At 39.7% G+C, this 18707-nt stretch overlaps 1 protein-coding gene across 1 annotated transcript in view; it reads left to right on the forward strand.

Annotated features, from left to right (window-relative positions):
* Positions 1–382: 382 nt before the first annotated feature.
* The window catches only part of T3dh (Type III alcohol dehydrogenase), a 50198-nt gene continuing 31873 nt past the window's right edge, over positions 383–18707 (forward strand). Inside the window, exons 1-3 of the mRNA XM_067154312.2 lie at positions 383–528; positions 8862–8973; positions 13949–14157. Of these exons, the coding sequence (XP_067010413.2) occupies positions 476–528; positions 8862–8973; positions 13949–14157 (374 nt within the window). The 5' untranslated portion in view covers positions 383–475. The remainder of the gene's footprint in view (positions 529–8861; positions 8974–13948; positions 14158–18707) is intronic.

Genomic DNA, 18707 nt, shown 5'->3' on the forward strand with positions numbered 1-18707 from the left:
GTATGCAATATATAGTAGCTCGTCTTGTACCATTTATTGAAATACAATAAACACATTCGTAGTGTTCGAACAAACTGTCCATTTAGTCCGATTCGCAAATTCGACACGATCACGTATCGAACATAACCCAAAACTAATGGTACAGAGCATTTTTTAAAAATATTAAATTTAAGAATGGCAAGAACACACGTTTTAATGAATGCTGAATAGCTCTCAACACTTGTTATAGATGCCATTGAGGATGAAATTAGCAGAAAACGTTGCTACTGTAATTTGAAATACCGCCGATGTTGTGTATGTGGTATTATGCCACATCTCCTCCCAAATTATCCTGATCAAACAAACAACGTCACATCTAACCTTGAACTATGTGCCTCGACGATCAACTGATAGGGAATATAGGAGGTTAACTGGAGGGAGTTGCCCATTTATACTTAGTACTCAATATAGCTAGTCAGATTATAAAACAGCGAAAATGGTTCCACGTCGGAAGGTATTGGACTTGCTTCAAGTTATTTCCAGTGCTTCGTAAGTATACTTCATCAACTTTTCGGGCATAACAAGGTTAATGACCACAAATCAGCTGATGCTGATGATATTCACCACTGCGCAAAGTGGCTCTCAAAGAGAATGGTATTGTCGTTTACAAGATTGGCTACAACGTCGATGACCGTGGAATATCGGGCTTACAACACCTCTTTGTTACAACAGCGTGGATGTTATTAGAGCCCGAATGTTAAGGCAAATAAAGTAGGGTTAAGGTTAAAATGCAAACATACTGAACGAAATACCATGTATACTCTACCCGCACAATAGTTCTGCAATGAGATTTGCATAAATACTAGGGTCCCGGCCTATTAGAACCCCCTACAATTTATGTTACTCTCGCTACATTACGAAAAGTTGGGTTGCATTCTAACTCATTAATAACTACCTAAACATCCAGACTCTATTGATGAAATTACGTTCTGTAAGTTACGTCCTGGGACTGTTTGGTGAAGTAAATTTAAATATCATTAATTATTCTTTTTTTTTTTTGGGTTTACTTTCTTCGCACGACTCTGCGGCGTAATCATTAGCGTTACCGAGCAGTACATACTGAGAAGTCCTCGTTCGAAATCCGACGAAAAGTTTACTTTCGTTTGGAATGTTCGACGTTTGTAAAATGCTTATCATAAACTCATGTCGTCTTCTGTTGCTGCTTTTCCCCGAATCTGGTAGGGTCGCGGCGAGAACAGGGTGAGAGAACGGGGAGAGTAATCTGATGCAGACACGGGCGCCCATATGACAGTTTGTAGGGTGGGGCCTAGACCTGGGGTATGTAGTATTTTTAAAATTTTGGAAGATGAATGGCGACTTGTATTCCGCAGTAGAATAACAACCATGGTATCCCCTGCCTGCTGGTGGGGGGCGGTACTACAACTTCTACGTAATACCGACTTTTAAACCATTTTCTTGAAAGAAAAACGCCTGACTACATTAGATTTTTACCTTTCCCTGAGAGCTAGAGGGGGGCCGCGTCTCCTCCTTGCCCCCGGGCATGGGCACCCTTGGATGCAGATGTACTACCCTGTTGGGTCTCACGGCTGTAAAGTTATGAAAATTACTGTCAACTGATCAAATAACTGAAATAATTTAAAGAATACTCATTATCAGAGCACCCACTTAATTGTACTTAATCTTCTTACATAATTTTTTTGTTTCCATTAACACACAGCATGATGAATTGAAACAATGACATACCTTTAAATGCTCTTCCGGTCTATATAAGTTAATTCATATTTTAGCAACTCATATGTATAAATAGAGTCCTCATCCAGAAGGTTGGTTGGATCACTGAGGGCTGTTAAAGAAAGTGTGCATCACTGAAGAGGTGTACTAATGAAATAGTTTCCCGTTGCGTTCCTCACTGAGAAGGAAATTGCTATTACATATCATTCTGATCCTATGATCCTGATCCTATCACACTGTACATTGTAGGGATCGGCTGCATAAGGAATGATGGTATTAACATAACTTACATCCCTGACACTTGTATGGCTCTGACAGCAGAGCCCACGTTGATGAGTTTGATCCCAGCTCAGTCCACTGGTACCCCCTGTGGATGGGGGACGCAGACGAAGAATACACCCACGTATCCCCTGCCTGTCATTAGAGGTGACTAAAAGGGGCGACTATGGGATGATTGAATTAGAACCATGAAACTACTTGTGATTAGTACCATCACGCGGGGAACACCATGGATCGCCTTTACTTGCGAGTAGTACCACTATGTTAGGTACACAATAGGTTTATGATCAGTAGCAGCAGAGAGTGGTTCACTGTGGGTTTGCAGTACCTGTGATTAGTACCACTATATGCGGAACAGCATGGGTTTATGTTGCTTGTGATTAGTACCCACTATGTGAGGAACACCACAGGAATACCGGCGCTCGTGATTAGTACACCTAGGTGAGGAACACTATGTGTTTGCGTTGACTACGAGTGGCGCCATTATGTGAGAAACACCAAAGGTCTGCGTTACCTGTCCGACGTGCAATACTTGTAAGTAGTACCCTAATGTGCGGAGTGCCGTGAGTCCAGGGTACTTTTGATTAGTACTGCAACATGAGAAATACCATGGTTCTACTTTACTAGCGATAAGTACCATTATGAGGGGCCATTGACCTGGATTTTGGACCCCTTTAGACAACAAGCATGACAAGCATCATCGATTCAGGATTATCCTTCGGAGGCAGTCCCTTAGTCAGTAATACTACCGTTTCAAGATAGTTTCTGGGAAGGTGGGGCATTGCGGGCAGATCCACTGATTGTTTTAATTTCATAACCAATGTTTGTTGTCTTTTTGAATTCTAGTCGGTGGATTGATTTTGGAATTTTTAACTTTCAGTCTTGTGAGTTGGATCTGCTGATTATTTTAAATTCATATTCATCCATTCATTCATCATCACATTTTGAATTGTGGTCGGTGGATGAATTTTGGACTTTTAAACTGTCGTCTCATTTCGTACCGTTAGGGGTCAATTACCTAGATGTTAGGCCCCTTTAAACAACGAGCATCATCATCATCAGTCCACTGGTATTTTCAAGTATGTGAGCCATTTGTTGCTAAATTTACTGGCATGTAAATGAACTCCTGTAAGACAAAATTCTGACACCTCAGTGTCTTATAAAACAATAAGTAATGAAAAGGAACAAACAAGTGGAAATCAAGTAATGTATACACTAGCATTAAAAAGTTTAAACTCACGGCACCTATAGAATACTCTAGATGTTGTTATGAATTAACAGCAGATTAGTGATATTTCAATGACATATATTTGACATCAGAATACATAGGCATGCAATATATATAAATTGACACACTATAAAGCAATTTATACTTCAAATAATGGAAAATGATAATATTACATAACTATACTGTTCTAACTTTGTGCTCGGCTGTGTTCAGATGTTGGAATAATAACAATAAGTTAATTTATTAATTTGACCACGTAAATAAAATGGTATATGTTTCTTTTTGTATATAGGCATCATCAGCCATTGCTTTTTTAAAAATTAGTTTTATTTTATTTCATTCATATGTAAATCAGCCTCCTCTACGAACCATGTGACCTTGCCGCGGTGGGGAGGCTTGCGTGTCCCAATGATGCAGATAGCCGAGCTGCAGGTGCAACCATATCGGATGGGTATCTGTTGAGAGACCAGACTAACGAATGGTTCATCGAAAGGGGGGTAGCAGCCTTTCGGTAGTTGCAAGGGCGGCAGTCTAGATGATTGACTGATACGGCCTTGTAATAATACTCAACATGGCTTAGCTGTGTTGATACTGCTACACGGCTGAAAGCAACGGGAAACTACAGCCGTAACCACCTCCCGAGGACATGCAGCTCTCTCTGTATGAATGATGTACTGATGATGGCTTCCTCCCGGGTAAAATATTCCGGAGGTAAACTAGTCCCCCATTCGGATCTCCGGGTGGGGACTACACGAGAGGGGGCGATCATCAGGAAGATGGATACTGACATTCTGCGAGTCGGAGCGTGGAATTTTAGAAGTTTGAATCGTTGTGGTAGGTTAGAGAATCTGAAAAGGGAGATGGATAGGCTAAAGTTAGATGTAGTTGGTATAAGTGAAGTACGTTGGCAGGAAGAACAGGATTTTTGGTCAGGCGACTACCGAATTATCAACACGAAATCAAACAGGGGTAATGCAGGAGTTGGTTTAATAATGAATAAGAAAATAGGGCAGCGGATAAGCTACTACGACCAGCATAGTGAAAGAATTATTGTCGCCAAGATAGACACCAAACCAATGCCCACCACAATAGTGCAGGTCTATATGCCTACTAGTTCAGCGGATGATGAAGAAATTGAAAGAATATATGAGGAGATAGAAGATTTAATACAATATGTCAAAGGTGACGAGAATCTAATTGTGATGGGAGACTGGAACGCAGTGGTAGGCCAAGGAAGAGAAGGTAGCACAGTAGGAGAATTTGGATTGGGACAAAGGAACGAAAGAGGAAGTCGGCTGGTTGAATTCTGCACTGACCATAATTTAGTCCTCGCCAATACTTGGTTCAAACACCACAAACGACGGCTGTATACGTGGACGAGACCTGGAGACACTGGAAGGTATCAAATAGACTTCATTATGATTAGGCAGAGATTCAGAAACCAGGTGTTGGATTGCAAAACTTTCCCAGGAGCAGACGTGGACTCTGACCACAACTTGTTGGTCATGAAATGCCATCTGAAGTTGAAGAAATTGAAGAAAGGAAAGAATGCAAAAAGATGGGATCTAGACAAGTTGAAAAAAAAGAGTGTGATGGATTGTTTCAAGGAACATGTTGCACAAGGACTAAATGAAAAGGTCGAAGGAAACACAGTAGAGGAAGAGTGGAGAGTCATGAAAAATGAAGTCAGTAGGGCTGCTGAAGAAATGTTAGGAAGAAAAGATCAACTAAGAATCAGTGGATAACTCAGGAGATACTAGACCTGATTGATGAACGACAAAAATACAAGAATGCTAGAAATGAAGAGGGCAGAAAAGAATACAGGCGATTAAAGAATGAAGTGGATAGAAAGTGCAAGGTAGCTAAGGAAGAATGGCTGAAGGAGAAGTGCAAGGATGTCGAAGGCTGTATGGTCCTGGGAAAGGTAGATGCTGCATACAGGAAAATCAAGGAAACCTTTGGAGAAAGGAAATCTAGGTGCATGAATATTAAGAGCTCAGATGGAAAGCTACTTCTAGGGAAAGAAGACAAAGCAGAAAGATGGCAGGAGCATATCCAACAGTTGTATCAAGGTAACGATGTAGATAATTTCGTTCTGGAACATGAAGGGGCTGTTGATGCTGATGGAATGGGAGACCGAATTTTGAGGTCAGAGTTTGACAGAGCTGTGAGTGACCTAAATAGGAACAAGGCACCTGGAATTGATGATATTCCCTCTGAATTACTGACTGCCTTAGGAGAAACCAGCATGGTAAGGTTATTTCATTTAGTGTGCAAGATGTATGAGACAGGAGAAGTCCCATCCGATTTTCGGAAGAATGTTGTTATACCTATTCCCAAGAAAGCCGGTGCTGACAGGTTTGAAAACTACCGCACTATTAGTTTAGTATCTCATGCCTGCAAAATTTTAACACGTATTATTTACAGAAGAATGAAAAAACAAGTTGAAGCTGAGTTGGGGGAAGATCAATTTGGCTTCAGAAGAAATGTAGGAACACGTGAAGCAATCCTGACTTTACGTCTGATCTTAGAGGATCGAATCAAGAAGGACAAGCCCACATACATGGCATTCGTAGATCTAGAAAAGGCATTCGATAATGTTGATTGGACCAGGCTATTTATGATTCTGAAGATGATAGGGATCAGATACCGAGAACGAAGAATTATCTACAACCTGTATAAAAATCAGTCTGCAGTGATAAGAATCGAGGGCTTTGAAAAAGAAGCAGCAATCCAGAAAGGAGTGAGGCAAGGCTGCAGTTTGTCCCCTCTCCTTTTCAATGTTTACATAGAACAGGCAGTAAGGGAAATCAAAGAGAAATTTGGAAAGGGAATCACAGTCCAAGGAGAGGAAATCAAAACCTTGAGATTTGCGGATGATATTGTTATTTTATCTGAGACTGCTGAAGATCTCGAGAAGTTGCTGAATGGTATGGATGAAGTCTTAGGTAAGGAGTACAAGATGAAAATAAATAAGTCCAAAACAAAAGTAATGGAGTGCAGTCGAACGAAGGCAGGTGATGTAGGAAATATTAGATTAGGAAACAAAGTCTTAAAGGAAGTAGATGAATATTGTTACTTGGGTAGTAAAATAACCAATGATGGCAGAAGTAAGGAGGACATAAAATGCAGACTAGCACAAGCAAGGAAGAGCTTTCTTAAGAAAAGAAATTTGCTCACTTCAAACATTGATATCGGAATTAGAAAGATGTTTTTGAAGACTTTTGTGTGGAGCGTGGCATTGTATGGAAGTGAAACATGGACGATAACTAGCTCAGAAAGAAAGAGAATAGAAGCTTTTGAAATGTGGTGTTACAGAAGAATGCTGAAGGTGAGATGGATAGATCGAATCACGAATGAAGAGATACTGAATCGAATTGGTGAGAGGAGATCGATTTGGCTAAATTTGATGAGAAGAAGAGATAGAATGATAGGACACATCTTAAGACACCCAGGACTTGTTCAGTTGGTTTTTGAAGGAAGTGTAGGTGGCAAGAACGGTAGGGGTAGACCAAGGTATGAATATGACAAACAGATTAGAGCAGATGTAGGATGCAATAGTTACGTAGAAATGAAAAGGTTAGCACAGGATAGGGTGGCATGGAGGGCTGCATCAAACCAGTCTATGGACTGATGACTCAAACAACAACATGTAAATCAGGTGCCTGATTTTATTTCAAGGTTAAGGCAATGGCTGATGATGGCTATGTACAAGGCGAAACATGTACTATTTTAGCTAACATGTCAATGTAAATCCACAAAGACAAGACTTATTGTATTGATTAGGTGGTCAAATTAATAAATTAACTTATTGTTATTATTCCAATCAAATATCATCAATACGGATAAAAAATGATATTTATCACATGTGTTCAGGTGTGCCGACTTAGGGTAATTATTGGGTGGGGGGCACGATTAACATGAATGTAGGCATATGAAATGATGAACAACTATTAATACAAATATTCCTATATAATAACAATATTCACAAAAAAAAAAAAAAAAAAAAAAAAAAAAAAAAAAAAAAAAAAAAAAAAAAAAGCAGAACAATAATGGAGCTTGTTTTTCAAATACATTTTTGAACGAGTCTTATGTATGGAGTTTTCAATAATATTCACAAGTAAACAGAAAAATAGAACTTCATGCATAAATAAATATATTGAAGGGATGTTTTATGTACAAAACTATCAAAAATAATCACAAGTAAAATCAGCCCAAAGGCCTGCAGATTGTGAGGTGTCGTGTGGTCAGCACGACGAATCCTCTCGGCCGTTATTCTTGGTTTTCTAAACTGGGGCCGCTATCTCACCGTCAGATAGCTCCTCAATTCTAATCCCATCGAGCTCGATAGCTGCAGTCGCTTAAGTGCGGCCAGTATCCAGTATTCGGGAGATAGTAGGTTCAAAACCCACTGTCGGCAGCCCTGAAAATGGTTTTCCGTGGTTTCCCATTTTCACACCAGGCAAATGCTGGGGCTGTACCTTAATTAAGGCCACGGCCACTTCCTTCCCACTCCTAGTCCTTTACTGTCCCATCGTCGCCATAAGACCTATCTATGTCGGTGCGACGTAAAGCAACTAGCAAAAAAGAAAAAAATAATTCTAATCACGCAGGCTAAGTGGACCTCGAACCAGCCCTCAGGTCCAGGTAAAAATCCCTGACCTGGCCGGGAATCGAACCCGGGGCTTCTGGGTAAGAGGCAGGCATGCTACCCTTACACCACGGGACCGGCTCTCCACGTTTTAAGCGCAGTTATTATCCAGAAGGAGAATTTTTTTGGGGTGGGGGGGGCAAAATGGCACTCTGTACCCCTAAGATCATTATTGGTGGGGGCAGAAAACACCTTGGCTCCCCCCCCAAAGTTGGTGCCACTGGCTGTGTATCCCCCTTCTGCTCTGATTGCTGCTCGACAAATTCTTCTTGATCGTTTATCCAACATCTCTGTGGTTATAGTTTCCTAAGCTTGCAAAAGGCATACCAGAGATCATTCAGCTGTTGACAGAAGATTGTTTTCCCTTTTGGCAGAGTTTGTGGGTGATAAATCGGATGACTGAGGGGGGGCCACGTCATTACTTGTAGAACTCCCAACGATTCTTGCATAGTTTTGACGTGTGTTTCGTATCATCATCCTGCTGCAGAACAAACCCTCTTCCAATAAGTTGAGTTCCAGATGTTACTGAATTGCTCATTAGAATGTAATGGTACTGTTTCTTCCTCAACTCAAGATCATGTAAATGATATTTCACATTGATTGTTCTCTTGCTCTGTTGATTTTGGCGGAGATGTCCACAGCTGTAAGCTTTTTGTTATGCTTGCTTAGGATCACAATGTGTGTATTTTCAGCAGCAGATGTTCTTCTACTGAGCGAGTTGGTGATGTAGCTTTTAGCTTGCATTCTGGAGGTGGTGGGTTCAAATCCCACCATCGGCAGCGCTGAAGGTGGTTTTCCATGGTTTCCCATTTTGACACCAGGCTGTGCCTTAATTAAGGCCACGGCTACTACCTTCCCAGTCTTAGCCCTTTCCCATCCTTGCATTGCCGAAAACATTTGATGTGTTAGTGCGACGTTAAACCACTAGTAAAAAATTAAATATACATAGCACTTCTTTTCTTTGTTTTACAGGTGCAAATGTCCTGCCCATGCCAATCCTGGTAGTGGATATGGTGCTCTCGATCATCGTTCACATGGCAGCACATTGCAGAATGCAAAACCATCAACAGACTATGCATTTGAGGTAAGTTGCAAAGTACTGAATTGAAGTAAACCTTAATGTTTATTAACCTCTTAACAGGTGGTGGTGGTGATTATTGTTTTAAGAGGAAGTACAACTAGGCAACCATCCTCTATGTAACACTAATCAGGCAAAAAAAAATGGAAGGGATCCGACACTTCAAAAAATGAAGATATCGGCCAAAGGAAGATAAGGGCCACGAAGGGCGTGAAAATGAAAGACTCCCTAGCCTTCTTAAACCTAATAGCGTCGGGGTCGGAAAAGAACAAGAGTTGACCAAGGGAGGTCGGATAGGATAGATGAAAGTGAGGAGCCTGGCACAAGTAAGTTGAAGTAATGCCAGGACTCGGCTAAAGGACCCGTGGTCGCCAAACCACGCTCCAAAGTTCAGAGCCTCTGGGGCCCCTTTTAGTCGCCTCTTACGACAGGCAGGGGTTACCGTGGGTGTTATTCTACCGCCCCCACCCACAGGGGGATAACCTCTTAACATACCAATTATTTACAAAATTGTGATTTTTTTTACCTAATTTTTTATTGTTAAAATGGGCTATTTATTGAAAACTAATGACAGTGGTAACAATAAAAATACATTTTTTGAACTTAACAATGAAATATAAGTCACCGAAAAGTTCCTGCTTTAAAATCCCGAGTATACTCGTGATATTTTTTACGGGTTCTAAAATAAATAACACAGCACTAAACAGATGGCAAGTAATACAACATGACACTCATTACTGTTCAAATGTTTGTGGCTGTGTGAAATGCCCTAAAACAAGGATCAACACACAATGCTACATCGCTGGAAAGCCGCGAAAACGAACTGCCTGAGTCACCGACATCCACTACGGTTGAGTCAGAGACATCTGTTGGCAAAAATAGGACACTAAAGTGATAATTTCATAAACATCTGGTGGAAATATTGAGAAACAACAAGAAACGAGTATATTCGGGCTTTTAAATTAGGTACCGACCAATGAGCGATTTTATTTTATATAAATATATAAAACCCCAAGTATACTCGGGTTTTCATGTTAAGAGGTTAATAAGCTAGGTGGTGGTGGTGATTACTGTTTTAAGAGGAAGTACAACTAGGCAACCATCCTCTATAGAACATTAATCAGAGAGGAAAATGGAAGGAATCTGAAACTTCGAAAAATGAAGGTATCGGATAAAGAAAGACAAAGGCCGTGAAGGGCGAGAAAATGAAAGACTCCCTAGGCCTTGAGTACTGTACCATGAATCAATAAAAATAAATTTCCACCTGTTTGATACTATATATTTGCTTTAAGCAAATTAATTATTTGTAGAACATGTTTCATTCCTTACGAATATCTTCAGTTACATTGCATTGCATAGGTGAAATAACAAAGAATTTTTCTTCTTCTTAAAACACAACTTTAAAAAGTACCTTGTTATGCTTAAAACAATATTCAGTTAAAAAAAAAATGAGATATGGGAAATGAAGCTGATTTCTTGCAATACTCCAATACCGTCGGGGTCAGAAAAACCAAGAGTTGACCAAGGGAGGTCAGATAGGATAGATCAAAGTGAGGAGTCTGCCACAAGTAAGTGGAAGCAATGTCAGGACTCAGCTCAGGGCCCCGTGGTCGCCAACCCACTCTCCCAAGTTGAGAGCCCCTGGGGTTGCCTCTTACGGCAGAGCAGGGGATACTACCACCCCTACCTACAGGGGGATTAATAAGCTAGCTGTTGTACACCTTGTTGATGCAACAATCTCTTAGCATGTGCACGATTACATTTTTGTCAACCCATCATGTTGTTCCTGTGATTCTGAGTCATGTAGGTGGGCATGCCTGTCCCTGTCTGCAGCTTCTTGTGATTTACTCCCTTCTTGGCTCTCTGTCCACTTTAATCCTTTTTTTTTGCTGCTCTTGATATGATCTCTACCTTCCAGTATAAAAACCAAGTAGGTAACAGGTTAGTATTAAAAAAGTAAGACAGATATAAAAATATATAGCCCTGATGATCTCTGTAGAGTTTATTATTGGTTCTTGGACTTCCATGCAGCCTTCACTGATATTTTCCTTATTTTTTGCTGTATCGGTAAACAATTAAGGCAAGGAAGTTTTTAAGTTATACAGTAAAAACCTGGGATTGCGGGCAACTTTGTCTGAATCTATTGCAAGATGAGCAAAAATTTTGAAATGAATTTGCACTATGAGTAATACTGATCTGTCTGCCATGGTCACATAGCAACAACTGAGTGAATTGTTTCTGCCTCCCTTCTCCCTCTCACTGTGGGGTAGTGGGTAATTTTCTCCCATGCTCAAGTTCAGTTGTGCCTGGCTCGCATTGTCGAGATCCTTATAAGCTATAAATTTCATTTTTGTTCCGTATTGAAGTGCAATTATAAGAAGTAAACTGACAAGAGGGTCCACCCTTGCAGTACAATACATCAAGTAAATAATATTACATTAGTCTTGGAACTAGTCAGCCACTTAGTGGCTACCTTCAGCCAGAATAAAAATTAAATAGATCATGTGATAACTAAAACATATGTATATAAGATAAAGACATTGTCACTGGAATAATTATAACATTAAAATACATATAACAACTAAAATTATGGTTGTGATCTTGTCATAATATGATGTTGTCTTTAAGTTGAGTTAGGACCTCGGGCTACGAAGTAAATCTCTAGAGTGAAATCTAGTTCATCTAATGTCTAATGTAGAACAAAACACTGACATTCTATAGGAAGTAGGCAGGTCATGGAAACCTCTCCATTGACTGCTTCCTGCAACATATCATTCTTTTTCCCTATCCACTCCTTTGTTTCCATGTTCACTGCAAATTCTGGGGCTGTACCTTAATTAAGACCAAAGCCGCTTCCTCCTCCCTCGTAGCCCTTTCCTATCCCATCGTCGCCGTAAGACATGTCTGTGTTAGTGCAACGTAAATCAAATCGTTTGTAAATTCTTTTGAAATTTTTTTAATCCTTAAGAAGCTACAAGGCTATCGTATTATTTATTTAAAGAAATTATTACTTTTATGATAGGTACAATGGATCTGATAGTGCTATTCGAAATACTTTGCCTAGTACCGATACAAATGTAAAACCTTGTATAAGGTACAACTGCATATGACAACCTGTCTCTGTAAGCATTGTACCAAAAAGCCTACATATATGTAAAAAAGAATCCTATTTTTCCTACTAGCCAATTTCAAAGCAAAGTGAACCTAACCTATGTAATCTATAGTATTTAATCTACCATACACTAATTGAACTTCAAGGTAAAATTTAAAGAATTATCACTAATTTTAGTTACTTCCAACAAACACCAGACACAATATTCATTGCACTAACTGACTCGCTCACACACAAAATGAATCGGTTATACTACATGGGTAATAACTACTTTGTCACTACAAAAAGACAGCATCTTCAACAGCGGACCATTCACGAGTATGTCCAATAATCAATCTATAACAGTTATGTACAATATATACATAATAACAAAAATATAAATTCACATCAGACATTAGCATGATATAGCTGAACATCTAGCTTTTCTATTTACTGTAGTGTTTCTGCTTTTGGCAGTAGGAAGTCTACTCAGCTGCTTTTCTTGGCCTGAAGCCGACATTGGTTTACAAAGTAGAGAATGTTCTGAGGAAGGGCTTTATAATCAACTTCTAGGTGTTATAATGACTGAGACACTAAACTGGACTGAACAAGTGACAAATACATGCCGTAAAGTGCAGAAATCTCTTTTTCCTCTCAAACGCTACTCTTCCATATTTCCAAAACATCTTAAAATACAACTGGTAAAATCCCTAATCTTACCAATTCTAGACTGCTGCGACACTGTACTTACAGACATAACTTAAGACAGTAACAAGATGCTCAAACAGAGTTTAAACACCTGTATTCGATTTATATTTAAGCTGCGATATGGTTCTCACATTTCACCTTATTATAGGAAGTTGTCATGGCTTCGTGTTCATGAGCATCGCAGTCTCCACATGTTGTCCCTTCTGCATGGAGTTCTAAACTCAGGTGTACCGAATTATCTCTCATCAAACTTTAATTACCTCTCCTCCTATCACAACCATGATACACGATCTGGCTCCTGTTTAACAATGTCTCTCAGTCACTCCAGGACTTACAACCGCTCCTTTGTAGTCATTGCCGCTAGGCTGTGGAATACCCTCCCTGCTACCATTAATGATCGATTGCCGAAATCACTTGCTGAATACCTCTAGCTGACTTGTTCGATGTGCGTTGTGTGAATGAGTGCGTGAATGAGCTTATTTTCATAAAAATTAGAAATGTATTTGCTAGTTATAGGTTTTTTTACTGTGTTTTCCTTCTTTTATTATTACTAGTGTTAGTTTTAAAATTATCATCATGTTTCATTTATATTGTCATGTTGTACATTGTATAATTATTTCTTCTATTACTCTCTCCATATTTGCTATTAGTACTATATTATTTTTAAAATGATTAGTTTTATTTAAAAATATAAGTAAATTATTTTAAATGTTGTGGTTAAGTGTAAGAGAGGGCCTCGAGCCCTAACTTCGCCACGAATAAAGACGAATCACTTACTTACACAATGCAGGGAGAATCCCCTGTAGAGTTCTTCCAGCGGTCCAAAGCATTGCATTTGGTAAATGTTTTCATAGCAGTATTACAAAAGGGGTGGTTATCTTTGGAGACTGACAGTTGGTACGTCGCCTAGGACAGATAGCAAATGATTACTCCAGATCTTACTGCACTCTCAAACAAGATCTTCGTATATCAAGTGGGATTATTCCAGACAGCATCAGGAGCCAGTGACTTGGAGTAGATTTGATGGTGCCAGTTATAAGACGCATGCTAGTATTCAGTTTACAGTACTTAGTAATAAATATTTATTTATGAATTTAAATATTTATCTATGAACTTTTACTACTACTCCTGTAAGAGATATATTCCAGTGCTTTCTGTCACATCTTGACCAATTGTTTGCAGATGGCGTGCTCCACTATCCGCTACGGAAAGGGTGTCACTCAAGAGGTGGGGATGGATATGGCCAACATGAACGTGAAGAAGGTGTGTGTGATGACTGATCCTAACATTGGCAAGCTTGCTCCTGCACGCACCACCCTTGACAGTCTGACTAAACATGGGATTAACTTTGAGGTGTTTGATCAAGTCAGAGTGGAGCCTACTGAAGCAAGGTAAGGTTTCCTTCAGTAGTAGTCATCATCTGTGTTCTATCCATGCAGGTGGGGTTCAAACATTTTTATGGATGTTGTCCATAATGTTCTAGCCATCTCCCTGTAATGGGCTCATGGTTAATAAGTAGAAAAGAAATTTACCTAAGTTAATGATTGTGAGTTCTGTATAGCCAGATATCTCCTTTTGAAATACATACTAAATCTAGCCATAAATACTGTCACAAACTTTTGGCTTGGGCTGTAGAACCATTTTCCAAGTAGGAAGCAATCCTTGTGCTGAAGGTTAGTCATCACCAGAGTGTGCTCAACAGAGTGAATCATCTTAGCTCAAGCATGGAGTAGGGAGAGTACGAGAACAGGGAAGTTCTAATTGCCTTGAACAGGTTTGAGAAGTTGTCTACTGAAATTTTTCAAACCCTGAAACAGCTGAAAAATCAGCAAAAGGTTTATCTACCAGACAATACAGCAATTTACTGAGACGGGTAGTGTGAAAGACTGCATGAGGGTTGGTTTACCTCGCAGTATGAGAATAGTGGCAGCTTGTATCCTGCTAAATCCTGCAGAAGCAGAAGATAATGGCACAGGAGTTCCACATTTCATCACGATCAATATCCAGGATACTTTCTGAAGACCGTAGCAACAAAGGAAACTAAAATCAGGGCAGCTCCTGCAGGGGTATGTCAACAATGGGCAGTGGAGAATACTCTTTTATGATGAGAAAGGCTTCACCATTGAAGAGAGCTTTAACTGCCAGAACAGGGTATATGCGGCAAGTTTTGAGAAGCTCTTCAGAGGGTCTCTGAGGTGCAGAGCAATCACTACGCCTCGTCTGTCATGGTCTGGATGGGGTGAGCTGTGAGGTCACCATCAGGTCAACTAAGGTCAAAGGATATTTCTCACCTTCCAATACTTATTTTATTTTAGCTAGTTTTTATGCATATACAAATATGTGTCAGTTGAAATTCTAGCACCATCACTGTTCAATTTTTGTGAAAAAGGCATAAAAACAAGTGTCAGGGATCGTGAAAACTGTCCTGGACCCTTTTGTGAAGGACTTCAGTCGTACCATGTTAAAAAATGAGCCCTGGGTTTTCTGGAAAGATTCTGTGGCAGCTCATAAGACAAGGATGACTCAACAGTGGTTGTTGCAAGCCAATGAACCAGACTTCATGTTCATTGCTAAGTGTTCTTTTGGCAGCTCCAATCTCAAAACCCTGGACTTCAAACTATGGTTTGTGCAAGGGAACAGTCTGCAAGAAAAGACACACTACAGTTGAAAGTTTGAAGCGTTCTTTGGCGGTAGCAGTGGCGGATTTCCTGATTGATACTGTCTGTTATGCGATATATGACTCCTAGTAGCCTGTGCTATGGCCTCCTTTACATTACCAACCAACCAACCAACCAACCACCCACCCACCCACCCACCCACCCACCCTGATCTGCATTTAGGGCAGTTGCCCAGATGGCAGATTCCCAATCTGTTTTATTTTCCTAGCCTTTTCTTAAATGATTGCAAAGACATTGGAAATTTATTGGTAAATTGTTCCAATCCCTAACTACTCTTCCTGTAAACAAATACAGTATTTGCCCCAATTTGTCCTCTTGAATTCCAACTTTATCTTCATATAGTGATTTTTCCTACTTTTAAAGACACCACTCAAACTTATTTGTCGTCTAATGTTGTTTCACGTCATCTCTCCACTGACAGCTCAGAATATACCACTTAAAATTACTTTGTTTTTATTGTTTACCCACCTATTCAATACAATGCAATATTAAAAATTGGGACTTTGTCCTTATTAAACTGTCAACATAAAAATTAATACATTAGAGTGTACATGTTTCGTCTATCAATAGTAGGCATCATTAGCCATAGTTTTACCTTAGGAATAAATCAGGTACCTGATTGGAAATGACTTATGAATATTATTGATATATAACTATGTCTTGTAAAATGGATAAGAGGTATTTTACAACTATTATAATATATGCTGTAATATACTATTGGCTTAACAATGATTGGAAACGTTGTCCCTTGTGAACATCGGTGGGCAGACGCGAGGTCCATCTTTGACATATTTACGAAATCCAAGGTGCTGGTGAACAATCGAAAACACACTGCCATACGAAATGTTCAGCATGATTGCAGTTTCCTGCAGTGTTATGCACTGATTCTCTCTAATGATCCCATCCGCACGATCAGCATTTGCAACGGTACTGTATTTGAGATCCGAGCGTCCGGCGTCAAATTGCTTACAATACCGGGGTGAGAAATCGCACGCTCACCATATGAATGTCCGCGTAGAAATCTAATCGTTGCATGCACTTCCACTTTGGAGTGCACATCCAGTTGACGCGTCACTCTGCACACACAACATGACGGGATATCACACCAAACTTTCTATCGGTCGTGCCAGCAGTTACTGTAGCTTGCTCCGCATTGGCCACGAGCTGGTGTAACTTACTTTTTGATTCGCCCTCATACAACTTACTCGTGAGGTTATGTGGTGTACGTAGGCCTTAAAGGATCGGTTAGGTGCTTAACAGCTCGCTCACAACCGCTTGATTTTTAATTGCTGTAAAATGTCATCAATTTCAAAATTAGGCTTGATTGAACAGAACTTCAACTTAACCGTGGTAAGCGATTCATTTTACCCCAGTTAAGTCTAACCGAGGTCGAGGCACCCGGGCATAAATGTGTGGTTTATGTTTTTAAACTTCCTACTTACATCAGTATGATTTTCTTGTTGTTTGTCCCAAACTAATCGAGTACCTTTTGATTTCGCTGGAGGTAAATCGGAATTACTTTCGGTATCTAATGCATAATATATAGAACAGGAAGACTAACAGGCCTAACTTCGTATTATCTTAAGACATAAATGTACAAACAAATAAATACCTTTCTGGCAGTATCGGGATTCGAATAGAGATCTCGAAAGGGGGCAGCTAATCGCGCTAACCGTTAGACGACGGAGATGGCGGTAATTGTTTTAAGGGAAAGTACATGTCTGAAAACATAATTGGAACACTGGAGCAAAATGCAGGCAACCAAGAATGAATTACCTAAAAAATTTCCCATTTTGAATAACAGACCAATTATAATGGAACTATGAATTTACTCATTCAGGACAAATATTTCGAGTTCCCTATGGGAATCAATATCTATATCGTGAACAGTGTTCTCCCTAGGACATTTGAAGTGGGCACACCGCCCTATCGTATATTCAGGCCGCCCGGCTGACATAACCTAGATATGTGCTAGTTACATAATATTAATACATATTTGAGTCACTGGGTACTCCAAATTAAAATACAGTTACTGTAAAAACCTTTAATTTAAATAATAAATCTTCATTATTGTAAGCATAATTGCATCCATTACATCAGAGTTTAAGTGTATAGCTAGACTATCACGCTGTGTCGTGCACGAGCGGTGTCTGAATTGGCATGGAATCGCATGCGAGGACTTGATTCCGAGGGACATCACAAACCTGTCTGGCACTCCACAGCAACCAAATGGTGAGCCCCAGTGTTACACGATTATGAATGAATAGAACACTAGAAGTTCAAAATACTCTGTTATGTCTTGTTCGTGATAATGCTAAAATTGTTCAGTTTTGCAGTTAATGTTTATGTATCTGATATTGTTAATGCCCTGAGGGGAATAAATTGTTTTATCATATTCACTTTTATGTAGTATTCCCCGCCCAGCTACTGATCCCTAGCACTCGGCCGATGAAAATTTCTGGGGAGAACACTGGTGAAGAACTTGCATTACAAGAAAGCGATTACTGCACTCAGTGGTGCTGCTTCTATAAACAGCCTTCTGGTGTAAATATTGTCCTCTCTAAGTTAGAACAAGACATGCCTGTAACATCTGCTTCATGGTGTATACTGCAGCCATCCTCCATTAATTCCATGGCTCTTGCTGTGTTTTCAGGAGAAAAAGCCATTATAACCAGACTTAGAAGTGAGACTAACTGTTGTTGACAAGCCTTAATGTCCACAAAAATATGCTGTATGAGAAGACACTGCAGTTCTTGTCTAAAGGTGGGAAATGGCAATATTGGTGTTGTGATTTTCACGAACAAGATTGTTTACCAATTATTGCACTGAAACTTCTTAAATGGGCTAATTAACTTATGATCATTGTCATATTGTGTTGATTTCATAATATTTCACTTATGCAAGGTTTGAAAGAGACCCACATTAAATTTTGTCTGAAATTCATAGTGTTTTGCTTTTAATGCCGGTGAGTGTATTATATACAATAAATAAATAGTTTGCTACTAGGGAAATGTCGACAGCAGATGAGCAATAATTTCAGTGTTGGTTGTTTTGCCACGTTATTAGTTATTAGTTAACTTCTCTTTCTCAGAGAGCATGTTGTCTACGTACTTGAACATTTGACCTTTTCCCGCTTGTGTCCTTCCAGAAATATATTAACTGGGTGATTATGCCTGGCAATTGATAGAACTACTGTTTTTGGATGTACACAAGAACCTCGTTTATCTGGATTAAGTGGGACTGGAACTGATCCGGATTTTCAA

Source organism: Anabrus simplex, chromosome 10 (genome assembly GCF_040414725.1).
Source record: "Anabrus simplex isolate iqAnaSimp1 chromosome 10, ASM4041472v1, whole genome shotgun sequence".
NCBI classification, from domain to species: Eukaryota; Metazoa; Arthropoda; class Insecta; order Orthoptera; family Tettigoniidae; genus Anabrus; species Anabrus simplex.